The following is a 19,660-nucleotide window of genomic DNA, read 5'->3' as shown; positions in this document are numbered from 1 at the left end:
AATACTAGATATACCAGAAGAAAAGAAAAAAAAAGAGTGATCCGAAATTCTGGAAAGACATGGCTACTAAACAAAGAAGGAAAGAATATAGTACATCACGTATTATCCATTCTATGCACGCTTGGTAGGGCGGCTCGAAGCAAGAAGCGACTCGACTTTGGTGAGGAATTGCGTGCTCTTGCCGGCGGTCCGGTATGTTTCGTTGTTCCTGAGATTGGCAATGATGCCCCCAAGAACAGCAGGTTTATCAGCCTGCTGAGTCTCCGGCTTGGGGTAGATTCCCTGGACGAGACTTTGCACCAGAACCTTTTGGTCCTCAGCCTCCATTGGGTCGAACTTGATTTCCTCGGGCTCCACAAGATCGCCCTTTCGTTGTGACAGTTTGTCTGCGTGTTCTTGTGCAAGTTTCTTGGCCTCTTTTATAGCCTGGGCCTTTTCCTCTTCGCTGAAGAAACGAACGCTTTGTCCCTGATACAGTCGCTTGCCCAGTTCATGTGGCGGAATATATCCGTCTGCGAAGCGTCCGCTTATTGATGATAGCTTTTCTAGGACTCCTGCAGTCTGTGCGGTGACATCAGTTGGTAAAGAAGGCCATGTTTCTCGCATCGTCGAGAAGTCATGCGCCTGAGGTGCGTATCGGACAGGTACCGGCCTCGACTTTTCCGTAAGTTCTTGGTAGACAGCTTCAATTTCTGCTTCCCGAACATCATCACCTTTCCCCACTCCCGACTGACTCCTGGGTGCTCTAGGACGGCGGGGTTTTGGGGACGACTTCTTGAATTTGCGAGCGCCCGCCTGTACTCCACCTCGAGGGTATTGGAGCCTAGGTCCTCGAAGAACGTTTGCTTGGCCACCAGTCTTGGAAGCGGCGAGGGCTCTTGCATCAATCACATGTGGTGGACGAGGACGAAGTCGACTTGCGCTGGCATCCTGAGAGCCTGTTTTCGCAGGCGGAATGTTAGGCCTTCTGCGAGGGCCAGGGCGGGGTGTAGCTGCAGGCGAATAACGAGGACCTACGAACGTACATGTGAGCATTCGGATAGCGATGATAAGACTAGCGAAACCTTGAGGTACATAAAAGGGATGAAGAATCCTAGGACTGCTATAAAACGAAGCACACGTACCTGACAATTGGTCTGTTACCTGCTGCGTTACGGAGAATTGGCGGAACGAGGTGATGATTCCCTCGACCGAACGCTGGTGTTCATTGTATAGGAATGCTGGGCGCAACTGAGTTCGAAGCATTTTCTTTCTCCCCCGCTACAGTAGCAGCGACGACTAACTTGAGCGAATGGCGTCGTGACAACGACGTAGATTCGTGCTGCCCGCGTACCCGAAAAGTTGAGAAGGGCTCGTTGAATTTCCGGGTAAAATCACGTGAACTCAATATCCACCGTAAACATACATGAAAGAGTGTATTGGAGCCACAACTGAACCATTTTATTTCTTTCCAACAATCTTGCCTTGGAAACAGCTCAGTTGCGCTTTAAGCCTTACTACACCTGGTCTCTACAATTGTTCACCAAAGCCCGACAATGCTTCGTCGCAAGCCTACGGCAATAGCAGTGACATCCGAAGACCTTGCTGCCTTTGAAGACGCACGATTACGCAAACTAGCCAAAGAAAACAACAGTCAGGCTCATGTCGAAAACAGCTCCAATGCCCATTTTGATCCGAGTGATGAGTTGAAACCACTACCGGGAGACAAAGCAAGAATTGTTCGGTCTCGCGAAGAGCGGATAGGAATCCGGCGCAACTGAAAGCCCTCCTTCCCAAGTGAAATAGACGCAGGCGATTCACCAACATTGGTTACCGACGAACAGAGCCAATTATAGAAGAAACGAGTTGTTGATCCTACTTTCCCGAGCGCCCTTCCGACTGAGCGAAAGCGCCTTGCAACCTCATCCATGCCCGCCTCCACGAGAGGCATGATTCTATTGGGAAAAGGCCCAAGATGTCGTCTCCAATCTCGTACTTTTTATTTCGAATTTCATTGTACCATCTACAACTAGAAATCTAATGTACATGACTCTTGGAAGATTGCCTTCACGGGTTATTGTTCTTGGAAATAAAATGCGGAGAATCGAAACATAGAAATCACCTTGGTATACACAAGAAGCTCGTAATGAAAAAAGAAGTACCGGAAGATCAAACCCGGCTGTGCTTCCCCAACGAAAGTGAAAGAAAAACGCCCGCTTTCTGATGACAAACCTACCCGCGAAAAGCGCAAGTCCCATCATTGACAAACTTATAACCGTAACAGCTGGCATTGCAATACTAAGAACCAAATGACGGCTCATGTGAATAGAAAGAAAGGAGGGAATATGATCGTATCACATGATGTCGCTGCATCCAATGAAAGACGCTTGATAGGGTGACAACATGCAGGTACTTTTATGCCTTCCCACATACCGAGAAAGGAGCCATAATCTGGGGGCTCTCGGGACAGTCGTCCCTTCTCGCACAACGGATGATTGAACGGGAAGCGGAGAATGTATAGAGGCAAGCCTGCCATATTCACCGTTGCCGTTTTGACATATTCTCCATTCCCATGTCAACAGAATAATTCCATCGCCTCTTCAAACCATGGGGATCAAACACACTGGCAACACTCTGCTGCCAGTCACGGGCTGTGATCATAGAGTGTCTTCCGGTAAACTGGGGTTGGGAGATGGATTGAGGTGGCGTGACCGAGGCCACCTTGGTCGGTGATCCGTATTGGACAGGATAATGAGTTTGCAGGGGTGGCTGCATGCCCTGCACGGGATTGCTTAGGTTCATCGGTGGTGAATTCGTACTGACAGTAGACGGATCAACCGAAAATGCCATTTCCCATTGACTAGACATATAGTTAGCAGATGTTCTGAAGTAGACCGTTTTTAGGCTATTTTTCGTACTTAATAATGCGCGTTGGGTCCCAACTGTTTTCATCCACCAGCGGAGCTTCCATCGAGGGGTGGTTCGATACTGGGTGAGGCGTCATCATTCCCAGGGGCTGCAGTTGGGAGGAATCGGACTTTGCGTCTTCAGTACCAGTGGACATTGGAGGTGAAATTGGATAGGCATTATAACCCACTCTGCTCTGAACGTTTCCCGTGAGATGATTCAACGGTGGAGTATATTGTGAAGAGTCAAACGGTGGAGGACTCGGGTGATATGGCTCGGAGGGACTCCCATATGGGAACGTGGATTTCAACTCAAATGGGCGGCTGACATCCGCAGAGAACGCCAGACGTAGAGAATCAATCTGTGCCTGGATCTCTGGCATAGGCCAAGCAGCAGAGCACTGCTCGAGGATACGCATGTGCCGTGTGAAATAATCTCTCGCATCCGTGTGGAAATGCGGATCAGGAGACGTTATTGCGATCTGAAGTGTGTGTGGGTTAGCAAGTGATATACTAAGTGCGGAAGAAGCTAACACCTACCAGATGCAACATCGTGCAGGTCAAAATGCAGTAAATAGCAAAGTTAATGCCCCTTTGCATGAATAGTAGCCCTGGGAGACCGTAACTGGCCAGTATGGCTTCCTGGAGCCTACATAGGCATTTCGCTGAGGAGTAGCATAATCCAAAGTGCCCTTTCCAGCTCCCCCCGGTAGAAAAAGACTTGGACGCGATTAATTGGGGGCGATGGAGTAATATAACCCCTAAGTGACAATGCGAATGCATGTTCGCAACAAAATGCGATGGTATCCAGGGTGGCGTTCCATCGGCGGGATAATTTACCTGTAAGTCCGGGGGCATGCCGTGGAGCCAATTTGTGAACAGGGGATTCTTCTCAACAAATCTGGGGTCGGCACCCCAGTCTCGTTGTTTTTTGATCTTGTGGTATATGTCGGTGATGATGCGGATGTGGTTGGCATTCCGAACAAAGTAAGCATACTGTCGAGAACGGTCAATCTCGAACTGGTCAAGGCCTTTAATATCCAACATTGGTCGCATGTCCACAGTATCCGGGTCTACGCCATAGTCCGAACGGCCTAAGATGCAACAGGTTAAGAGTTGTACAGGCGATACTGGACGAGAGGGATGAATACATACCCTGCGGTGCTCCAATCATGACTTCGACAACAAGCAAGGCCTGCCACACCCTTGTCTGTACCAAGCATTCCACTGGTTGCAAATCACAGGGTCTCCCTTCCGCATGGATACTATAATGTTCATGGAGATCCAAATCCTTCGCCATGGAGACTATAGTTTTCACCGTTTGCCAAGATCTATAATAGTAGCCCTTTTTCGGCAACGATTCTCTAGCTTTCAGTAACAGAAGCATCGCCTGAATTGTACTCAGACGCGGTACATCCATAAAGCTAGGTTCATGCCCTATAAATGTGCATTAGCACAAACTTGCATTAACCAAACGAGATCGAAACCGGGTAGCTTACTGTTCGCCAATGCAAGCCACTGGGCTCCCTGTGCTGGATCATCTGACAGTCTGCCCGCACATGCAAACAACGCTTCAAGGAGGAGAGGAGATATCGAACTTCGGTCATTTTGCCATTGATAATACAAGTGAGACCGGTGAATCGCTGGGACATAGGGATGAATGTCATCGAAATACGTTTTGAAGTAACTCATCACCTCGTCATCGGGTGGCATAAGTTCGGGAGGGATTCGAATCGCAGACCCTGCGCCTGTGCTAAGTGGCGGCAGTCTTTCCTCTGCATCATCTTGAATGGGGACTTCCGGTTCGGACCGATCTTGTCTCTGCTGCCTAATATATGGTGCTTTGAGAAAAAAGACATCAGTTTTCGATCTCTCAAAACACTTAGTTGGGGAGAGGGACATCACACCTATACCAGTCTCGTCAATCTTCAGCTCACCAAGTACCTCACTGAGGTTTTCCGCAGTGGACTGGTCGTTCTCGAGAAACAGGCTATTGTCTGGAGTCCCCAAAGATTGCTGCTGTGTTTGGGGTGCAGAGAACATCTGCGGCTGCTGGTAGTGGTGTTGCGGCTCTGCGATGGGCGGCGACCGGACATCACCATAAATACCGGGTTGGGTATGAGGGGGCGGCATGAATTGGGAGAACACGCCCATTCCATCATTGTAAGGTTGAATGCTCCCAATCGGAACTTGGCCGCCATCACGGAAGGTCTGAGGCATGGGGAAAGCATGGTGAGAGGGCTGCTGTGTACTAGGTGCACCTAGAGAGCCTGTTGGATCGGATTCAACAGTTTGCCCAGCGGGAAATTCAGACTCCTGCCCAACAGTGGGAGGCACGCATACTAGCTTCAAACGGGTGCACGCGGAGCAAGGCCATGTATTTGTCGTAGCTGCATCGCATTTGATCTTCCTCTTTCTACAGCCGTTACAAGCCCGCATCACTGGAATCACACGTTAGATTGAAGCCTACCAATCAAGCACGTGGAGAGATCGCATACCCTTCAAACGTTTGTGTCTGTTGTGTTCATCCACAAACACATAGTCTAACACACGAGTATTCTCCGTTAGTACCCGGTTCGACTCGAGTCTCCGAACGTGGCAGCAATTTGTCATGCATCGAAGTATGCTTACTTTTATGACCCTCCCTTGGGGGACCGGATGGGGGTGCGAATGAATAACCCTGCATTTCCCAAACAAAGAACCGATATAAAGCAAATATGTCTCCGCAGCTTGCTGACGGAGAGCCCAGTTTATTGCGACAGGATATAAGCCGTAAACAATCGGTGCGCGAAAGATTACTCTCTTAGTGTAAACTGCATGTAGACCGGTTGATATCGAATGAATCGAAATATGATTGAAATAACGCACCCAAGCGGGGAACGCGAAGATTGATCGTCGAACTTTAGAACAGACACTGGACGCCTGGCGCGTCTATCGCTTGAAGTCGCAAGTTTCGAGAGTCGGGCCGGTGATTTAGTGCAAGGAGAAGTATGTTGATTGAGCAATATCAATACAATATCGCTCTGGAGATGACGATTGAGTGGCGCAAGTCTGATAAGGGACGCGGTTAGATGCAATTGTCGTCCGCGAAATAAGGAAAAGCGACAAAGAGGTCGGGCCAATAGACTGAGACTAAAGACTGTAGCGTTCAGATTGATCGTCAGTCATACCCTATGAGTATTCGCAAAAACTTATAGGATGAACAAGGGCAAATTGAAAAGAGGACAGCAAGCAATGGCAATGGAGGAGGTAACAGCTGGTTTTCGGCTGCCTCTTTTCTTCTTCTTTTTTCTCTCTCTCTCTCTCTCTCTCTCTCTCTCTTTTCTGGGACTTATACAAAATTCCTTTATATTCAAAAGGAAATATGTGCAACTTCCACTGGCTGTTGACAGCGAACACCCTTGGATGGGACAACCGGAGAAAGCCGAAAAGCAAATAGGAAACAGCAGTAAATAACATATGATAGAGGGCGATATGTGGCTTACAGTGAACAGGCAATGAGGGAGGAATGAAGCTGTTCCGGTCTGAATTTGTAGTCTACCATCATCAGTATATTAGGACATTGGTAGACTTCCGGTTCACAAAGCATGCGACGATCCAATTGGGATGCGATTTCAACGTCTGCAAGGAAAGAGGAGAAGCAAAGCGGGTGGAGGGAGGAACAGGAAGCAGGATGGCAAAGGAACGGGTGATGTTCGGGGAACCCAATTTAAGCAAGAGGGGGAAACATGGAAAGCCCACCAATGCACACGACGATTCGCAAGGCCTGAGAAAGGCGTGTAAGAAAAGAATTCGGCTTTAAATAAGAAGTAGTCTAGTAGTTCATGGCGCAACTTCGGAGTTGGAGATTTCGGATGGCGGATTGAAAAGGGACGTAACGTAGTAGCGGCGATTGATAGCGCGGCGGCAGTGGTAATAGCAATAAAAGGGTGGTAGCAATATGTACCATGTCAATACAGACTGTACTGTGTACGGAGTACCGTGTGTATGGTCGAAGATGATAAGTGATGAGGATGTGTTAAAAAGAAAAGAAAAGAAAGGGAAGGAAATTGAGGATTACTATATTATATAAATATAATACTTAATGGATGATAAATGATGGACGGTGGACGAGGGGGGAAAGAGAGAGAGTGTGTGAGATGAGAGTCTCAAAGGAGCAGTGGCGGGCGGAGACCGACCAAGTGCGGGACACAGTTATTAGTAGTGTAGGTACTTTGTAGTACAGATACGGAGTACATAGCAAAGAAATATGCCTGCTTAGTATCCAATTTGGTGATAAACGGATAGACCATACTCTCGGACCGTGATATGATCATTACCGAAAATCTTCCTATAAATGGGTTGTGGTAATATTCGGTGATCTTAAGAGTTGTTCATCCTAATGTGAGTATAAAGTATTATTACAGAGTTAATACAAGTAGTACGGTTGTATGTACATGCAAGAGCGTACTCCAAATCCGTCAGGTACGTACTCCAAGGTCTCCGGTGATCGCCGTAGTAATATTGATCAAGGCAGTCTCTTCTGGACAATGTTAGCGTCCCAATAGTTAGCATCCGGGCCGAGGCATCAGGACATGGTGATTGGTTCCGGAGCCCATGGAGCTCCTTTGGTGCAGGGTCGATCCTAGAAGATAGGATTCTGTTCTTGGAAATAGCTCACTGCATATTCTATTCTGTTCTTTGATTTCTTCTCTGTTATGGACAAAAGAAATCTCACCACTGCGGAGTACTGTAGAAAGCTTCATCATCAATACAAGTACGAATAATGTCCATTCTGTGTAAATGACAACTATTGTAGATCGTTAGCAGCTTGCCTCGGTTCGGGATATTGCATACGGAGTACGGGGTATTACTTCGTACATAGTTTAATGATGTCTAGCTGACAGTGAGCACAAAGCATAGAATACTTACTAACTCCCTGGAACAGTATAAACTACTGCTGTTGGATTACTCCCGTGATATATTGATACCCCTAATACAAAGTTTGCGGAGAACCTGTGGTAGTTCACCTTTGCTGACGAGTGATTCATTTCAGTAAAGTACGGGCATTATGATATACTCGGTAACTAGTATAGTCCATACAAACATCTGCCCATGTTATGTGAAACGGGTGCATTACTAAATGTAAAATGGCACAAAGTTAATCCGAGATTAGACATGACCCCTCTCTATCCAAGATCATCAATTTTTTAGAAGTACCAAGCCGACAAGAAGCAAAATCAAAATGGCATCAGAAATTCAAAACTCCAATCCCACCATATTGAACGCCGCGGATCTTCCTACCCGGCTGCGTCCCACTGCTCCTCGTAAATCTGGTGCCTATGGCACAGGCATCTTTACCTCTGCTCTTCCTTCTGCCACAAACCCAAATGACCCGTTCTCCTCCAGTCCATATTCGTCGGAGACATCTGGCAGCGAGGATGAGTTGATGGAAGAGCCCATCGATGAGCAGGAGATTTATGGTAATCCCACCATCCTTTATCTTCGTTGGTGTATATATAGAAGAAGCCTACTGATGGTTGAACATATAGACCTTATATCTACCATCTCTGATCCGGAACACCCTATTTCACTGGGTGCGCTAGCTGTCGTTTCTCTTCCTGATATCTCTATTAAGCCATCGCTTCCCAACGTGCCGGAGTCGCCCCTTCGGACAGTCACGGTGCTGATCACGCCGACAATCACCCATTGCAGCTTAGCGACAGTGATAGGCTTGGGTGTGCGCGTTCGACTGGAGCAATCGCTTCCTCCTCGGTTTCGTGTGGATGCGCGGATCAAGGAAGGCACTCACAGTACGGCCGATGAAGTCAACAAGCAATTGGCCGATAAAGAAAGGGTCGCCGCCGCCTTGGAAAACGGAACCTTGATGGGTGTTATCGCGAAGATGTTAGAAACATGTCAATGATCCTTTGGACTTCCTCAGCGAGCCTTCGAATTGTTTTACGCATGCACCTGGTACGATAGACGTCATTCTCTTCTGGTGTAAATACCGCAAAGAGAAGATGCCTCATTCAATATAATGCGCTGTGACCGATTCTCGCATACATGCGGTTCTTTTTTGTTTTCGGGATTTCGGGAGGAGGCCCCAACTATGACATTACAAATACATAAAATAATGTGGTCATGATATGCGATAGCCGAGCCGCCCTATACTCGACTATATGATGGTTTTAAGAATCTAGAACGCCACTTTCCTTCAAGCTCTTCCAGAGCTCCGGTTCCAAAAATTTGCTCACCGTCACATCCTCAGCCAAACCCTTTCGTCGTCTTGTCTTCAAGACGAAATCCCGGGCAGTGGCCATGGCCGGTGCCATCTCCAAAGGTCTGAGTTTGACATCACGATCCAGGGGATCTCCGGGAACCACGCTCCATTTGTCGAAAACAAGACTGACCGCAGCCTGTCCCTGAGTGTGGATTCGAAGATCTGTCTCAAACCCAAAGGAGTCGATCACAGGGATCAATCCACGGACTGAATAAAGCGGAGTTCCGGCAATTGGCCCGTCCGAAAGGACATGTCCTCTCCTGCGTGAGAGAACCGTGTACACAGATGCAACGGCGTCAGCAGGGCCTGTCATGTTGCATGAATAAATGGGCTCCATAAGGCGAGGAGATGCCATAAGGAAAGACGAGTAGATGGCACGTCGGGCCGTGGGAATAATCTGGCCGCCTCCCCGATAAATTGCTTGATCGGCAAGAGAAACGTCGGTAAGCCGGAATTTGGCATTTCGAATAGCTTATATCTCGTTAGCTCAAAACTCGTTTCAATATGGGCGAATGCTCTCAATAAATGCAAAGGAATAAAAAGGGCTATACTCACGCTCTTCACAAAGAGGGCCCTCCCTGGTACCCCAACTAAAGCCCTGCGTAATAGAATCTCTGACCGATCCAAGAAGTTTCTTGTCGACTTGTGACGGTAGCGTGTCATCTTGGAGTATATTCGGCCCCATCTCATCCGGACCAAAGGCCCAGATGCTTCTGGCAGCGAGCTTGTCCCACTCGTAGTTGTCCTCAAAGTAACGTGCCACCTTTCGGATAGGGTCCTTGATGCTGACCTTACCACTCTCGATATCCTCGGCGATACCATCATCCAATGGCTCTGCAATCATGGTGACCTTGTTCTTCTTATTTGGTGTGATGGAGTAACACATGATAGCAGAGGTCTCGACGACAGTTTCGCAGAAGCGCGTGACAGGGTCCGACACCTTGATTTCCATCTCCGAGTATAGTCGACGGAGATCATGGAGTACACAATCCATGTAGAGCTCGCCAGTACCCAAGACCACATGCTCACCAGACTCTTCCACTTTGGTGGATATTAGAGGGTAACTCTTGTTGACCTTGCGCAGACCGTCAAGCATCTTGGGTAGTTCGGATGGATTGACCGGCTCAACCGCAACTTTGAATACAGACTCGGTCATATGCCGAATTGGCCTGAAGATGTAGGCTTCCTCGTCATCCTCGAGTTTGAGAGGTATCAGGGTTGCGGTCTTGACAATGGAATTATCCACACCCCCTAGAAGCACCCAATTACCCGCAGGGACACCGCTCGTCGGGATGTTATAGCACGTCTCCGCGATCCATGTGTCGGAAATTGTTGCAATCACCATGTCTTCCTCGTCTTCAGGTGTATAGCCTTCGCCCAACACTCGAACCTGCTGGCCAGGCCGTGCTGTACCACTCATGATCCTTCCAAATGCACGGAAGCTGGCGGCATCCGTGCTGTTAAAGAGCTTCGTGACATGGACAACAAGGGGACCCTCAGCATCACAGGCGGTCATGGCAGCTCCTACCTTCGTATCGAGTGGGCCCGTGTAGTACCGCTCAAGTTTCTTTTGCGCGCCCTCCACCGGGGATGGGACATGCTGGATAATCATGTCCACGAGGCCAGTTGCAGGACCAAAGAACTGTTCACAGACCAAATTAAGTAGCTCCTTGGCATCGGTCTTCAGTTGCGAAGGCTTAAGGTTGATGCCCACGCTCGCAAGCGTCTCCTTCAAGTCTTCCGGACTTTCACTAATCGTGTGCGAGTAGAGCTTGTAGATAGGTTCCAGGACGAATTTCACAAAGGTACGCCTCGAATTCTCCTCGACTCCTTTCCGTGTGAATTTCCGGCTGTTTTGATTGAAGAAAACATCACCCCAAAGACGTCGAGCAAACTCATTCGTATCGATTTGAGGGTAAGAGTCGGCGTATGTCTTGGCGAATGACTGCAGTGTGAAGCACCAATTCATGGAACTACACGCGAAAGCAACGTTTCCTTTCTCCGGGCTCAGTCGTCTCTTTTCGCCTTGGCCCGGTAAAACACTCTCGATCACCGTGTTCACTTCCTCAATCACATGTTTCAGCTTGAAGTAGGCATCGTTGGGTGGGATCTTCAGCTCCAGAATCAATCTGTCCATCTTGTTCACAACCATCGTCATCGGGAGGTCCTCCAAGACGGCATGCTTGATTATTTGTTCTGTATTGGCCTGTACCCCTTCCACGACATCAACCACGAGCACCACACCATCGGCCAGTCGCACTGATGCAGCCACCTCGTCCACAAAGTTTACGTGTCCCGGCGTGTCAAGGATGTTGAAAAGATGGGATTTTCCTTTTGTGTTTTGAAGAACCAAGCTCATCGGCGCAGACTTGATGGAAAGTCCTCGTTCGCGCTCCAGGAAATGGATGTCAGTATACCGAAGCTGCTCCTCCTTCCGTCGGCCTATTCGCTTTTCTAGACGCTCGGTCAAATCGTGCGTTTGCGCCACGAGCATATCCATAAATGCCGTTTTTCCATGATGGAGGTGGCCGACAATCGCGATATTCCTTGTCTGGTCTGGGAAATTGAGTAAATCGGTCATAAACTCTCGTGAATAGTAAACTGGCGGTAATTCGGCTTCCTCAATCGCAAACTTCTTTTGTTGGACCGGGGCAATTATCGGCTCGGACAGCGGCTGCGTGTCTTCTTCTTGCACAAGCGTTTCAACATCCGTCCCATACACCTGCTGCGCACTAGGGTAGTATTGTTTATCTTCATGTAAAACGACGGCATTCGAAGGACCTTCTGTTAAATTGGAACAGGTCAGTACCAGAGCAAGGGCCCGATTCTGGGGCTTGACTACTAACCATCGACCTCCATCAACTGTTGCTCATTAGCCTCGTACTCGTCCTCATCCTCCTCAAAGGCCTCTTCGAAAGAAAAGGATTGCGGCTGAGCCTGCTCATGTTGCACTTCCTCATCCGACTCTTCTGCGCCCCCGATGTAGTTACCAAACCTGAAGAAATCGCGTCAGTTTGAACGATAATTTCCAGAATCAAAAAATTGACCAAGAGGAAGAGGTAATATAGGCGACATACTCATCATAGAGATCATCCATGTTGGGCGATGTTGGGAGGATTGGCAGCTCGCTGCTTCTTCTTTTTTGTTGGACTCGCGCTTTTTCGTTGGAGTCGGTCGGCCGAGCTTACTGAGTGGCCCGAGCTCGGTGGCCGCTCGTTGGTTGCACACGGTGACACGCCCCTCTCTCCGATAGCGCTTAAATGGCCAGGAGTAGATCCGGGTCAGCATTCGTTTTCTTCTTCTCTCCCCTTCCTTTCGCTTGTTCTTTCAGCAATTGTCAACCAGGATCCATTTTGAACGGACCGCAGTCGGGGCCTTTCTATTCAATCGTTGCTCTCGTGGATTCAGATATACACTACACATACTTCCGCTTGTTTGACAAGAAACCCTCTACATAGTACAACATGGCTTCTTCTCTCCCTCCAGTTTACATCGCTGCCTCTGCCCGGACTCCCGTGGGCTCGTTTCTCGGGTGAGAATTCTTGAGACCTTGTCGAATTCCAACAAGCCAAACAAAACTAACCTCGTTTTTTCTTTCCTAGATCTCTTTCGAGTTTGACTGCCCCGCAGCTTGGTTCTCATGCCATCAAAGGTATGCCACGATAGTCCTTCCATGTGCACTGGTGTGGCCATAACGGATTTTCTAATATCTCTTGTTCATAGCTGCTCTTGGGAAGACAGAGGGTCTTAATCCGTCAGACGTCGAAGAAGTTTTCTTTGGCAACGTTCTCTCCGCAAAGTGAGTGGACCTTTCTCTCCTTTTTCTCTTTGGGCCTATATTTTGACTTACTTCTCCTTCCAGTGTTGGACAAAATCCCGCCAGACAGTGTGCCCTCGGTGCTGGGCTCAACGACTCGACCGTTTGCACCACCGTCAACAAGGTTTGCGCCTCTGGCTTGAAAGCCATCATTCTTGGAGCGCAGACCATCATGACCGGAAACGCCGATGTTGTTGTGGCTGGTGGCGCGGAATCCATGTCGAATGCTCCTCATTATCTCCCGAACCTCCGCAATGGCGCTAAATATGGCCACCAGTCTCTGGTGGACGGCATTATGAAGGATGGGTTGACTGATGCTGGAAAGCAAGAGCTCATGGGTTTGCAGGCTGAGGAGTGTGCTCAGGACTATGACTTCAAGCGTGAGGACCAGGATGAATATGCCATTCGCACCTACCAAAAGGCCCAGGCTGCCCAGAACGCTGGTCTTTTCGATGACGAGATTGCCCCCATTGAACTTCCTGGCTTCAGGGGTAAGCCTGGCGTGACTGTGTCCCAGGATGATGAGCCGAAGAACGTGAGCGATCCCGTTTCTCTTTCATTCAGGTGCCATATCTTGTATGTCTAGCTGACAGGTTTGATTTAGCTCAACCCCGACAAGCTCCGAGGCATCAAGCCTGCTTTCATCCCTGGTTCTGGAACCGTGACGGCTCCTAACTCCTCTCCTTTGAATGACGGTGCTGCTGCTGTTGTCCTTGTTTCCGAGGCCAAGTTGAAAGAACTTAACTTGAAGCCTGTTGCCAAGATCCGTGGCTGGGGTGATGCTGCTCAGCAGCCCAGCAAGTTCACCACTGCACCATCACTGGCCATTCCCAAGGCCCTCAAGCATGCAGGCTTGACCCAGGATGACGTTGATGCATTTGAGATCAACGAGGCCTTCAGTGTTGTTGCTCTTGCCAACATGAAGCTGCTCGGTCTCTCTGAAGAGAAGATCAACATCCACGGTGGTGCCGTGGCTCTTGGTCATCCTATTGGTGCTAGTGGTGCCCGTATTGTGGCCACTTTGCTCGGTGTCTTGAAGGCAAAGCAGAGCAAGATTGGCTGCGTTGGTATCTGCAATGGCGGTGGTGGTGCAAGTGCTATTGTTGTTGAATCTCTTCTCTAGACGCAAAAGACGACTGGTCCATGAAAAGACATTGCCTGGTATCAGCATAAGATTTTAGGCAGAACATAATGAAGGACAGAGTATAATGGGATGATAATTCATGATATGAACAGGTGCATGAACTTACTTTTGACCAAACCATCATATTTTACAGGGGTTTCATTTAATACTATCCTAGTTCAGAGTCTTAAAAGTTCCCTGAGCTTTTCTGCATAATCTTTCATCCAAGGACTCCATGCCTCTTGAATGTAAATAGTGTTGGAAAGCATTGTCCAAGTCACGGAATAACCTGTTTGTATACACAGACATGGAAGGCGCTCAAATAAGCCCAAACAGCCAATTTAATAAAGCAAGTATTATCATCCAAGTAGACTCATACACACACAGAGGGGAAGGTAAATTGTTCTATTCAAAAGAGGCTAATAAAGCAATGAAGATAGGTCGAACTGTCTGACCAACTATCCTTACGCAAAAGCACCAACTAACGCCATCAATAAAGCTCCACTTGCAACTGCAATGCAAGCTTCAATGCGCCGCTTGCCTCTCAGAGTTTCGTAGCTTGACTCGCTTAGGAAATCTTCAGCGAGAAGTTCTACCAAGCCAGCAAAAAGCAAGAGACCGCTGCTGATTGCATTCGTTATACCCACCATGAGTAGACCTGCTGTACTCGCGGGATCGTAGAGATTATGCATAAACAACCCGATAGCTTGGCCAATGGGAGTCGTGGTCCCGTACGCGAGACACATAAGCCATGGTTTCATGGAGGTTGGCGAAAACAGATCTGGAATAAGCGAGGCAATGCGTGACCCAAGAGCGAATCCTTCAAAGGTTTGGTGGAAAGAAATGGCGACGAGGAGCACGACGAACGAAGCCCCCGTAGCGACGCTGACTGCCATTCCAATAAAGATGCTGTGGAAGAGGATGCCTGCCTCGAGTAGAAGACATTGTAGCAACTGTCGCTGCGCATTCGGATTAGGGAGCCCAGGATCTGTCTGCCGACGGTGTACTGGTAGAACAGGGCGATGAGATTCACTTCCATTAAGCATGGAGTCTCCATCTGCGTAAGGTTCAAGCTCTTCGAGACCGGCATCCTCGTTTTCCTTGTCCGGCTCCATGTCCTTCATACGTTGGCGGTGGTCACCGGATATTCTTGATGCTGACCCAGGTGCTGTTTGTTGACGATTGGCCGCTGGCATGCTCCCAAGATGTATATCGTCAGCTCCATCTTGCCAATTGACTCGTGAGTAGCCAGACCCGTCATTTTCAAGCCCACTAGGATCGTCATGCTCCACTTCGTTGATCAGATTATCATAGCCGCTTGCATGCACGTGCCCTGCCCCTTTCATGGCGAAAAACATTTCCACGCAAACGACAACAAATACCGAGATCATAGCAACAAATCCAGCCATGGCTCGATAGCTCTTGCTCCAAAATCTAGGAAGGCAGGGGTCTGTAAGAGAAACGAACGCCGTAGGTAGCAAATGGACAAAGGCTGTAGCGATCAGGACACCAGTCCCGAAATGTCTTGAGATGAAGAGGAAGCGGCGTGGTATTGGAAGACGGGGAAATCGGCGGGCTAGGACAGGGAACGAGCATGCTATGTGCCATCACGAGTCAGTCACGGTTTTCTTCTGTATATAAAGACTTATATACCTAATGTGCTTAACACGAGGATAAGAAATAGCGCCATTACATGCGCCGGTGTGTTGTAAGCACCGCTTCTTGTCGAGCCACATGTTGCTTTTTCAGCGTCCTCGTCCCTGACCTCGTTTCGCCGGGCAAGTTCAGCTCTCAGAATAGCGGCAGGGATATCTGAAATTGAGGAAAAACTGCGTGAAACAACTGTGCGATATTTAAAATCAGCAAAGCCAATGAAGACGATATATCGCAGCATCGCAATATAGCGGTACCATGTTCATGATATCCGACAATGGACGGCCGTACGGATGCAATACTGCTGGGTACTCACCAGGTATCCCCGGGTCTGATTCCAGTGATCCAGTGTCCATATTTTTAATGCTTTGTATAACCTCAGACTCTCATCCCTCCATGACCTGAATGCACGCTCCTAGCTCTGCAAAGTTCCGTAATGCCCCAGCTGCTCGAGCAAGCTGCCCCCGGAGTTGCTGCGGTGCCTAGAAGTTGAAACGCGAGGTGCAATTGATTATATCCGGAGCACCTTCGAAGCCCAATTCGAGAAATGGGGGAATTCGTACGAGGTCTTGGTGATGTCTTCCCTCGAAGGAGGGGGTTTACCGCAATCCGCGGAAGTGATTCGGACACGCGTTAAAAGCAGAGAGCTGATAATCTTATCGATCAATTTACTACAACCAATCTCCTGCTTAGTAACACGACCATCGTCAAAATGCATGAAATTCATTTATTTCGATGGAATCAAGATAATCATATGCGTTTAACATACATGGATTGCTTTGCTGAGACCCCTGACAAGCAAACGAGCATTAAATTAGAGAAGGTAAGACATATCTCGGACGAGATCCTCAATTCTAATTCTAGGAAAGTACTTATATAGAACTCTATACCTAGATAGGCTATGAACAACACTCCGAGGATGGTCCTAGTGTTATTATATAGTACAGTATGGCTGAGTGACACTTAGCTTGCTATCTGTTTCGCAGTTTAGTCCATCCACTGGTCCCTTTTGATCGACCGGTACTTGTTGGCTCGTTCGCGGATTCCGGTTTGGCATCTTCGTTTCTTGATATGCCTGCACCAGTAAGTGTTGTATGAGTGCTGTCATTCCTTTCGGGCCCTAGACCACGCCCATGACTCTGCTCGACAGGGACACGGGTTTCTTGTAAAGGCTGAGGCGGTTCTTGAACCTCATCGTCCCATTCCTTCTCGAGTAATTCCCATTCGGCACTTGCCATTTCTCCGAGCAGCGTCGATTTCAATTTGTCCACTACCTTTGTCGGAGTTGGTAACTTCCACATTCGCATGAATTCTGTGCCTTCTGAAGCGCCCAAGAACGAATGAGCAGTTCCATGGGAATAATGACCCAGCATAGAGAACGTCTTCGTTCGTTGAATAGTGGTTTTCGGAGAATCTTTGGAAGCCCGCGACTTCGATGGTATGTCACGGCTGGCATATGCCTTCATTAGGGTCGATGCTTGCATGGGAGGAGCAACCAATAGTTGCCAAATATTCTTTCCAATGTCGCATACTTCTTCCCATGAGTCCGAAGTCAGATTTAATCCTTGAGTCCGACACAGCCAAGAAACATTCCAAGCCAAAAGTGTGGCCCCTTCCAAGAAGAGAGCATATGTTCTAGGGTCCTCTCGCGCTAGCTTTGGCAGACTTCTATCAATAAACAAAGGTCGAGGCCGGGGCGCGTAGTGTTGTGGATCTGGCGTTCGCGAAGCTGCCGGGCCGGACGATGATGACTGAGCGGGCGAGCCTGAAGGCAGTTCTCGGGGTAGATAGGATCTTGCAGGCGCATAAATTGTAGCCGTTGGATAATCTCTATGCGGGAGAGTTATTTCTGCCGGAAGTCTCAGGGACAAATAATGTGAGATAAGGACAAGGAGATGGGCAATATTAGAAAAGGATGTGGATATGTGAGCTGCTGTGGCGCCTGTAGTAATAATTAGTTTCAAGTGAGCAGGATCAAAATAAAGGGCCTCAACTTTCCATTCATATCTCGCAAGTCTATGAGAGGCATACCGCCAAGCACGTAGGTCTCTTTGCTATCCCCATTAATCCTCTTGCTTTTCTGCCGCAATCCATAGATATTAGCAGCCTCCCGGCAGAGGAATATCCGTGCATCTGTTGTCTTGGTGTGCAAAGTGTGCCAGAGGTGTTCCGTCCTTCTGGTATTGTTTTGTATTGCGGTCAGCATGGCGGCTTCACGCTCCAGAAGTTGATACTTCGCAGATTCAGTGTCAGAGTTTCGCCGTGCCAGGGTGAGTCTGCGCTGAGATATATCAAGCTTTTTATAGTTCATTTCAGCGACCAAAGCTTCAACCCGGTCCCTAAGCGCTTTTGTCCTTGCGGATGAATTTGCTTGTTTGTTGGCAATAGCCTGGACGGTCCAGCGACTATGACCCTGAGTAGCTGATTTGGGGACCACTCCATCAGTTTCTCTATGTGCGACAGCATCTTCGATTTGTTTCCCTATGGCTTCCTTTTCTAAGAGGACTTTCGCATGTTCGACTCGCAGTTGGTATAGATGGGAGCGGGCACATGTTGCGCAACAGAAAGGCAGCCGTGGATTCGGAGCACGAGAGCATACGTGGCAACTCATCGCAAGCGTTCGTGTTTTTCTCAGATGTTGGATATTACGCCAGAATCTCGCAGCCCCATGGTCCTCTGGCGGTTGATCAAGAGCAGTTCAAACTGTCCAGTCCGACAACGATGTACACCGACGAAACTAACGATATGGAAACAAGGGTTCTTCATGACTTGGCTTCGACAGGGAGGATCATATATTGTGATATTTAACGACGCGAATACCGGACAGGCACTTTCATGGTATGAGTGAATACCGTAGTAGAGAGTAAATGTAGGAGGGCCGATCGACGGCCGGCCGATTGCCTACGGTCAGATAACGTCACCTGACATTGCGACAGGCACAACGGCCCGATTGGTTGGTCCTTAGAGATCACTATGGGCAGTGATGCAGCCTCAAGCCTCCAAGGCCAAAGACCAGTGATTCAATCGGTCGCTACTACGGACTAGAACTTCCTGTCTTTATATCGTTCAACGTTTTTTCCTCCCCCGCATCTTCGCGCATACCTCGGATATATTAGAGTTCATATTCCAAAGCCCAAAATCACGTATAAGCAATTATGGATTCTGCTGGCAGAGAAAATGAGGGCACTATCTCCCGCAATGATTTGTATTCATCAAAACTGGCATCGCAAAATAGCAGCGCTGGTCAGCACGTGGACTCACAACAACAAAAACAGCAGTTGACCGAAGAGCTCAGAGACTCTGATTGGGAACAGCTGGAGGAAAAATACGCAAAAGCCATGGAAGAACATGGTAAATCTGAAGAGGAATTGCAAGCCCAAGTCGCGAAATTGCTGGAGGTAATCCTATTATGCTCGTATCCTCAAGGCTATGTTATTGATTGCTCCATGGCAGGTCTTTGTAGCATGGTCCCAAACCACTGTTTTACGCGACGAGGACAGAGCCTTGAAAAGGTTGATCAGCACAAGGTGTCTGTACAGATGAAGAATAGCCCTGGCTAACTTTACTTTATAGGTTCAAGACACAAATGCAGCACGTGCAGAACTCTGAAGAAAGATTGGAAAACAAAAGGAAGCATTGTAGGATTTGCCAACCTATATTTTAAGAGGAATGTAGGGGTACTGACTTAACTCGTATAGATACTGACGTGGTAAAAGCGTTTGAGAGCGCTCTTGCATTGTTGAACGGTCGTGCGAGGCCCTAAATACCACGCAGGTTCTGCTGGGACAAGGGATAATGACCCATCGTCTCATTTCCATTAGGGTCTGGGGTATGGATGAGCCAGAGACACTTGATACCCAGGTTGTGTTGTTGCGGAAGACAGCAGCCGACTCTTCCGATTTTACATACATGCTCGGACA

At 48.4% G+C, this 19,660-nt stretch overlaps 10 protein-coding genes across 10 annotated transcripts; 4 read left to right on the top strand and 6 right to left on the bottom strand.

The window, feature by feature from the left end:
- Nucleotides 1–111: 111 nt before the first annotated feature.
- Nucleotides 112–1,245, bottom strand: ASPGLDRAFT_63682 (uncharacterized protein; the record flags this gene model as incomplete). The annotated part of the gene is made up of 2 exons (XM_022548696.1): nt 112–1,013; nt 1,125–1,245. 2 exons carry the CDS (start codon nt 1,243–1,245, stop codon nt 112–114), a joined length of 1,023 nt encoding a protein of 340 aa, XP_022405594.1.
- A 290-nt stretch (nt 1,246–1,535) lies between these two features.
- ASPGLDRAFT_116912 (CDC26 family anaphase-promoting complex subunit) lies at nt 1,536–1,760 on the top strand (the record flags this gene model as incomplete). Its single annotated transcript, XM_022539817.1, has 1 exon — nt 1,536–1,760. The coding sequence occupies one exon, from the start codon at nt 1,536–1,538 to the stop codon at nt 1,758–1,760; it is 225 nt and encodes a 74-aa protein (XP_022405593.1).
- A 757-nt stretch (nt 1,761–2,517) lies between these two features.
- On the bottom strand, nt 2,518–5,571 carry ASPGLDRAFT_117215 (uncharacterized protein; the record flags this gene model as incomplete). Its single annotated transcript, XM_022539847.1, has 7 exons — nt 2,518–2,839; nt 2,898–3,367; nt 3,426–3,979; nt 4,041–4,322; nt 4,385–5,326; nt 5,384–5,428; nt 5,517–5,571. 7 exons carry the CDS (start codon nt 5,569–5,571, stop codon nt 2,518–2,520), a joined length of 2,670 nt encoding a protein of 889 aa, XP_022405592.1.
- Nucleotides 5,572–7,296: 1,725 nt separating this feature from the next.
- ASPGLDRAFT_757938 (uncharacterized protein) lies at nt 7,297–7,947 on the bottom strand. The gene is made up of 3 exons (XM_022549822.1): nt 7,746–7,947; nt 7,460–7,674; nt 7,297–7,407 (listed from the first exon to the last, which is right to left on the bottom strand). The coding sequence occupies exons 1-3, from the start codon at nt 7,783–7,785 to the stop codon at nt 7,393–7,395; spliced, it is 270 nt and encodes an 89-aa protein (XP_022405591.1). The 5' UTR covers nt 7,786–7,947; the 3' UTR covers nt 7,297–7,392.
- A 162-nt stretch (nt 7,948–8,109) lies between these two features.
- ASPGLDRAFT_117528 (iron-sulfur cluster assembly protein CIA2) lies at nt 8,110–8,790 on the top strand (the record flags this gene model as incomplete). The annotated part of the gene is made up of 2 exons (XM_022539877.1): nt 8,110–8,347; nt 8,417–8,790. The coding sequence occupies 2 exons, from the start codon at nt 8,110–8,112 to the stop codon at nt 8,788–8,790; spliced, it is 612 nt and encodes a 203-aa protein (XP_022405590.1).
- Nucleotides 8,791–9,055: 265 nt separating this feature from the next.
- Nucleotides 9,056–12,244, bottom strand: ASPGLDRAFT_116775 (116 kDa U5 small nuclear ribonucleoprotein component; the record flags this gene model as incomplete). Its single annotated transcript, XM_022539807.1, has 4 exons — nt 9,056–9,618; nt 9,703–11,931; nt 11,994–12,142; nt 12,225–12,244. 4 exons carry the CDS (start codon nt 12,242–12,244, stop codon nt 9,056–9,058), a joined length of 2,961 nt encoding a protein of 986 aa, XP_022405589.1.
- Nucleotides 12,245–12,506: 262 nt separating this feature from the next.
- Nucleotides 12,507–14,447, top strand: erg10B (acetyl-CoA C-acetyltransferase). Its single transcript, XM_022549820.1, has 5 exons — nt 12,507–12,679; nt 12,750–12,799; nt 12,871–12,946; nt 13,010–13,499; nt 13,569–14,447. The coding sequence occupies exons 1-5, from the start codon at nt 12,612–12,614 to the stop codon at nt 14,085–14,087; spliced, it is 1,203 nt and encodes a 400-aa protein (XP_022405588.1). The 5' UTR covers nt 12,507–12,611; the 3' UTR covers nt 14,088–14,447.
- A 104-nt stretch (nt 14,448–14,551) lies between these two features.
- ASPGLDRAFT_22363 (putative ZIP family zinc transporter) lies at nt 14,552–16,096 on the bottom strand (the record flags this gene model as incomplete). The annotated part of the gene is made up of 3 exons (XM_022543176.1): nt 14,552–15,684; nt 15,741–15,929; nt 16,057–16,096. The coding sequence occupies 3 exons, from the start codon at nt 16,094–16,096 to the stop codon at nt 14,552–14,554; spliced, it is 1,362 nt and encodes a 453-aa protein (XP_022405587.1).
- A 379-nt stretch (nt 16,097–16,475) lies between these two features.
- On the bottom strand, nt 16,476–18,578 carry ASPGLDRAFT_42514 (Atg14 domain-containing protein). The gene is made up of 2 exons (XM_022545620.1): nt 17,739–18,578; nt 16,476–17,682 (listed from the first exon to the last, which is right to left on the bottom strand). Exons 1-2 carry the CDS (start codon nt 18,349–18,351, stop codon nt 16,712–16,714), a joined length of 1,584 nt encoding a protein of 527 aa, XP_022405586.1. The 5' UTR covers nt 18,352–18,578; the 3' UTR covers nt 16,476–16,711.
- Nucleotides 18,579–18,895: 317 nt separating this feature from the next.
- ASPGLDRAFT_116755 (uncharacterized protein) lies at nt 18,896–19,503 on the top strand (the record flags this gene model as incomplete). Its single annotated transcript, XM_022539802.1, has 4 exons — nt 18,896–19,138; nt 19,194–19,273; nt 19,314–19,378; nt 19,439–19,503. The coding sequence occupies 4 exons, from the start codon at nt 18,896–18,898 to the stop codon at nt 19,501–19,503; spliced, it is 453 nt and encodes a 150-aa protein (XP_022405585.1).
- Nucleotides 19,504–19,660: the final 157 nt, after the last annotated feature.

Source organism: Aspergillus glaucus, assembly GCF_001890805.1.
Source record: "Aspergillus glaucus CBS 516.65 unplaced genomic scaffold ASPGLscaffold_2, whole genome shotgun sequence".
NCBI classification, from domain to species: Eukaryota; Fungi; Ascomycota; class Eurotiomycetes; order Eurotiales; family Aspergillaceae; genus Aspergillus; species Aspergillus glaucus.
Note: the sequence above shows the minus strand (reverse complement) of the source record. Positions and strands in the feature narration are given on the sequence as shown.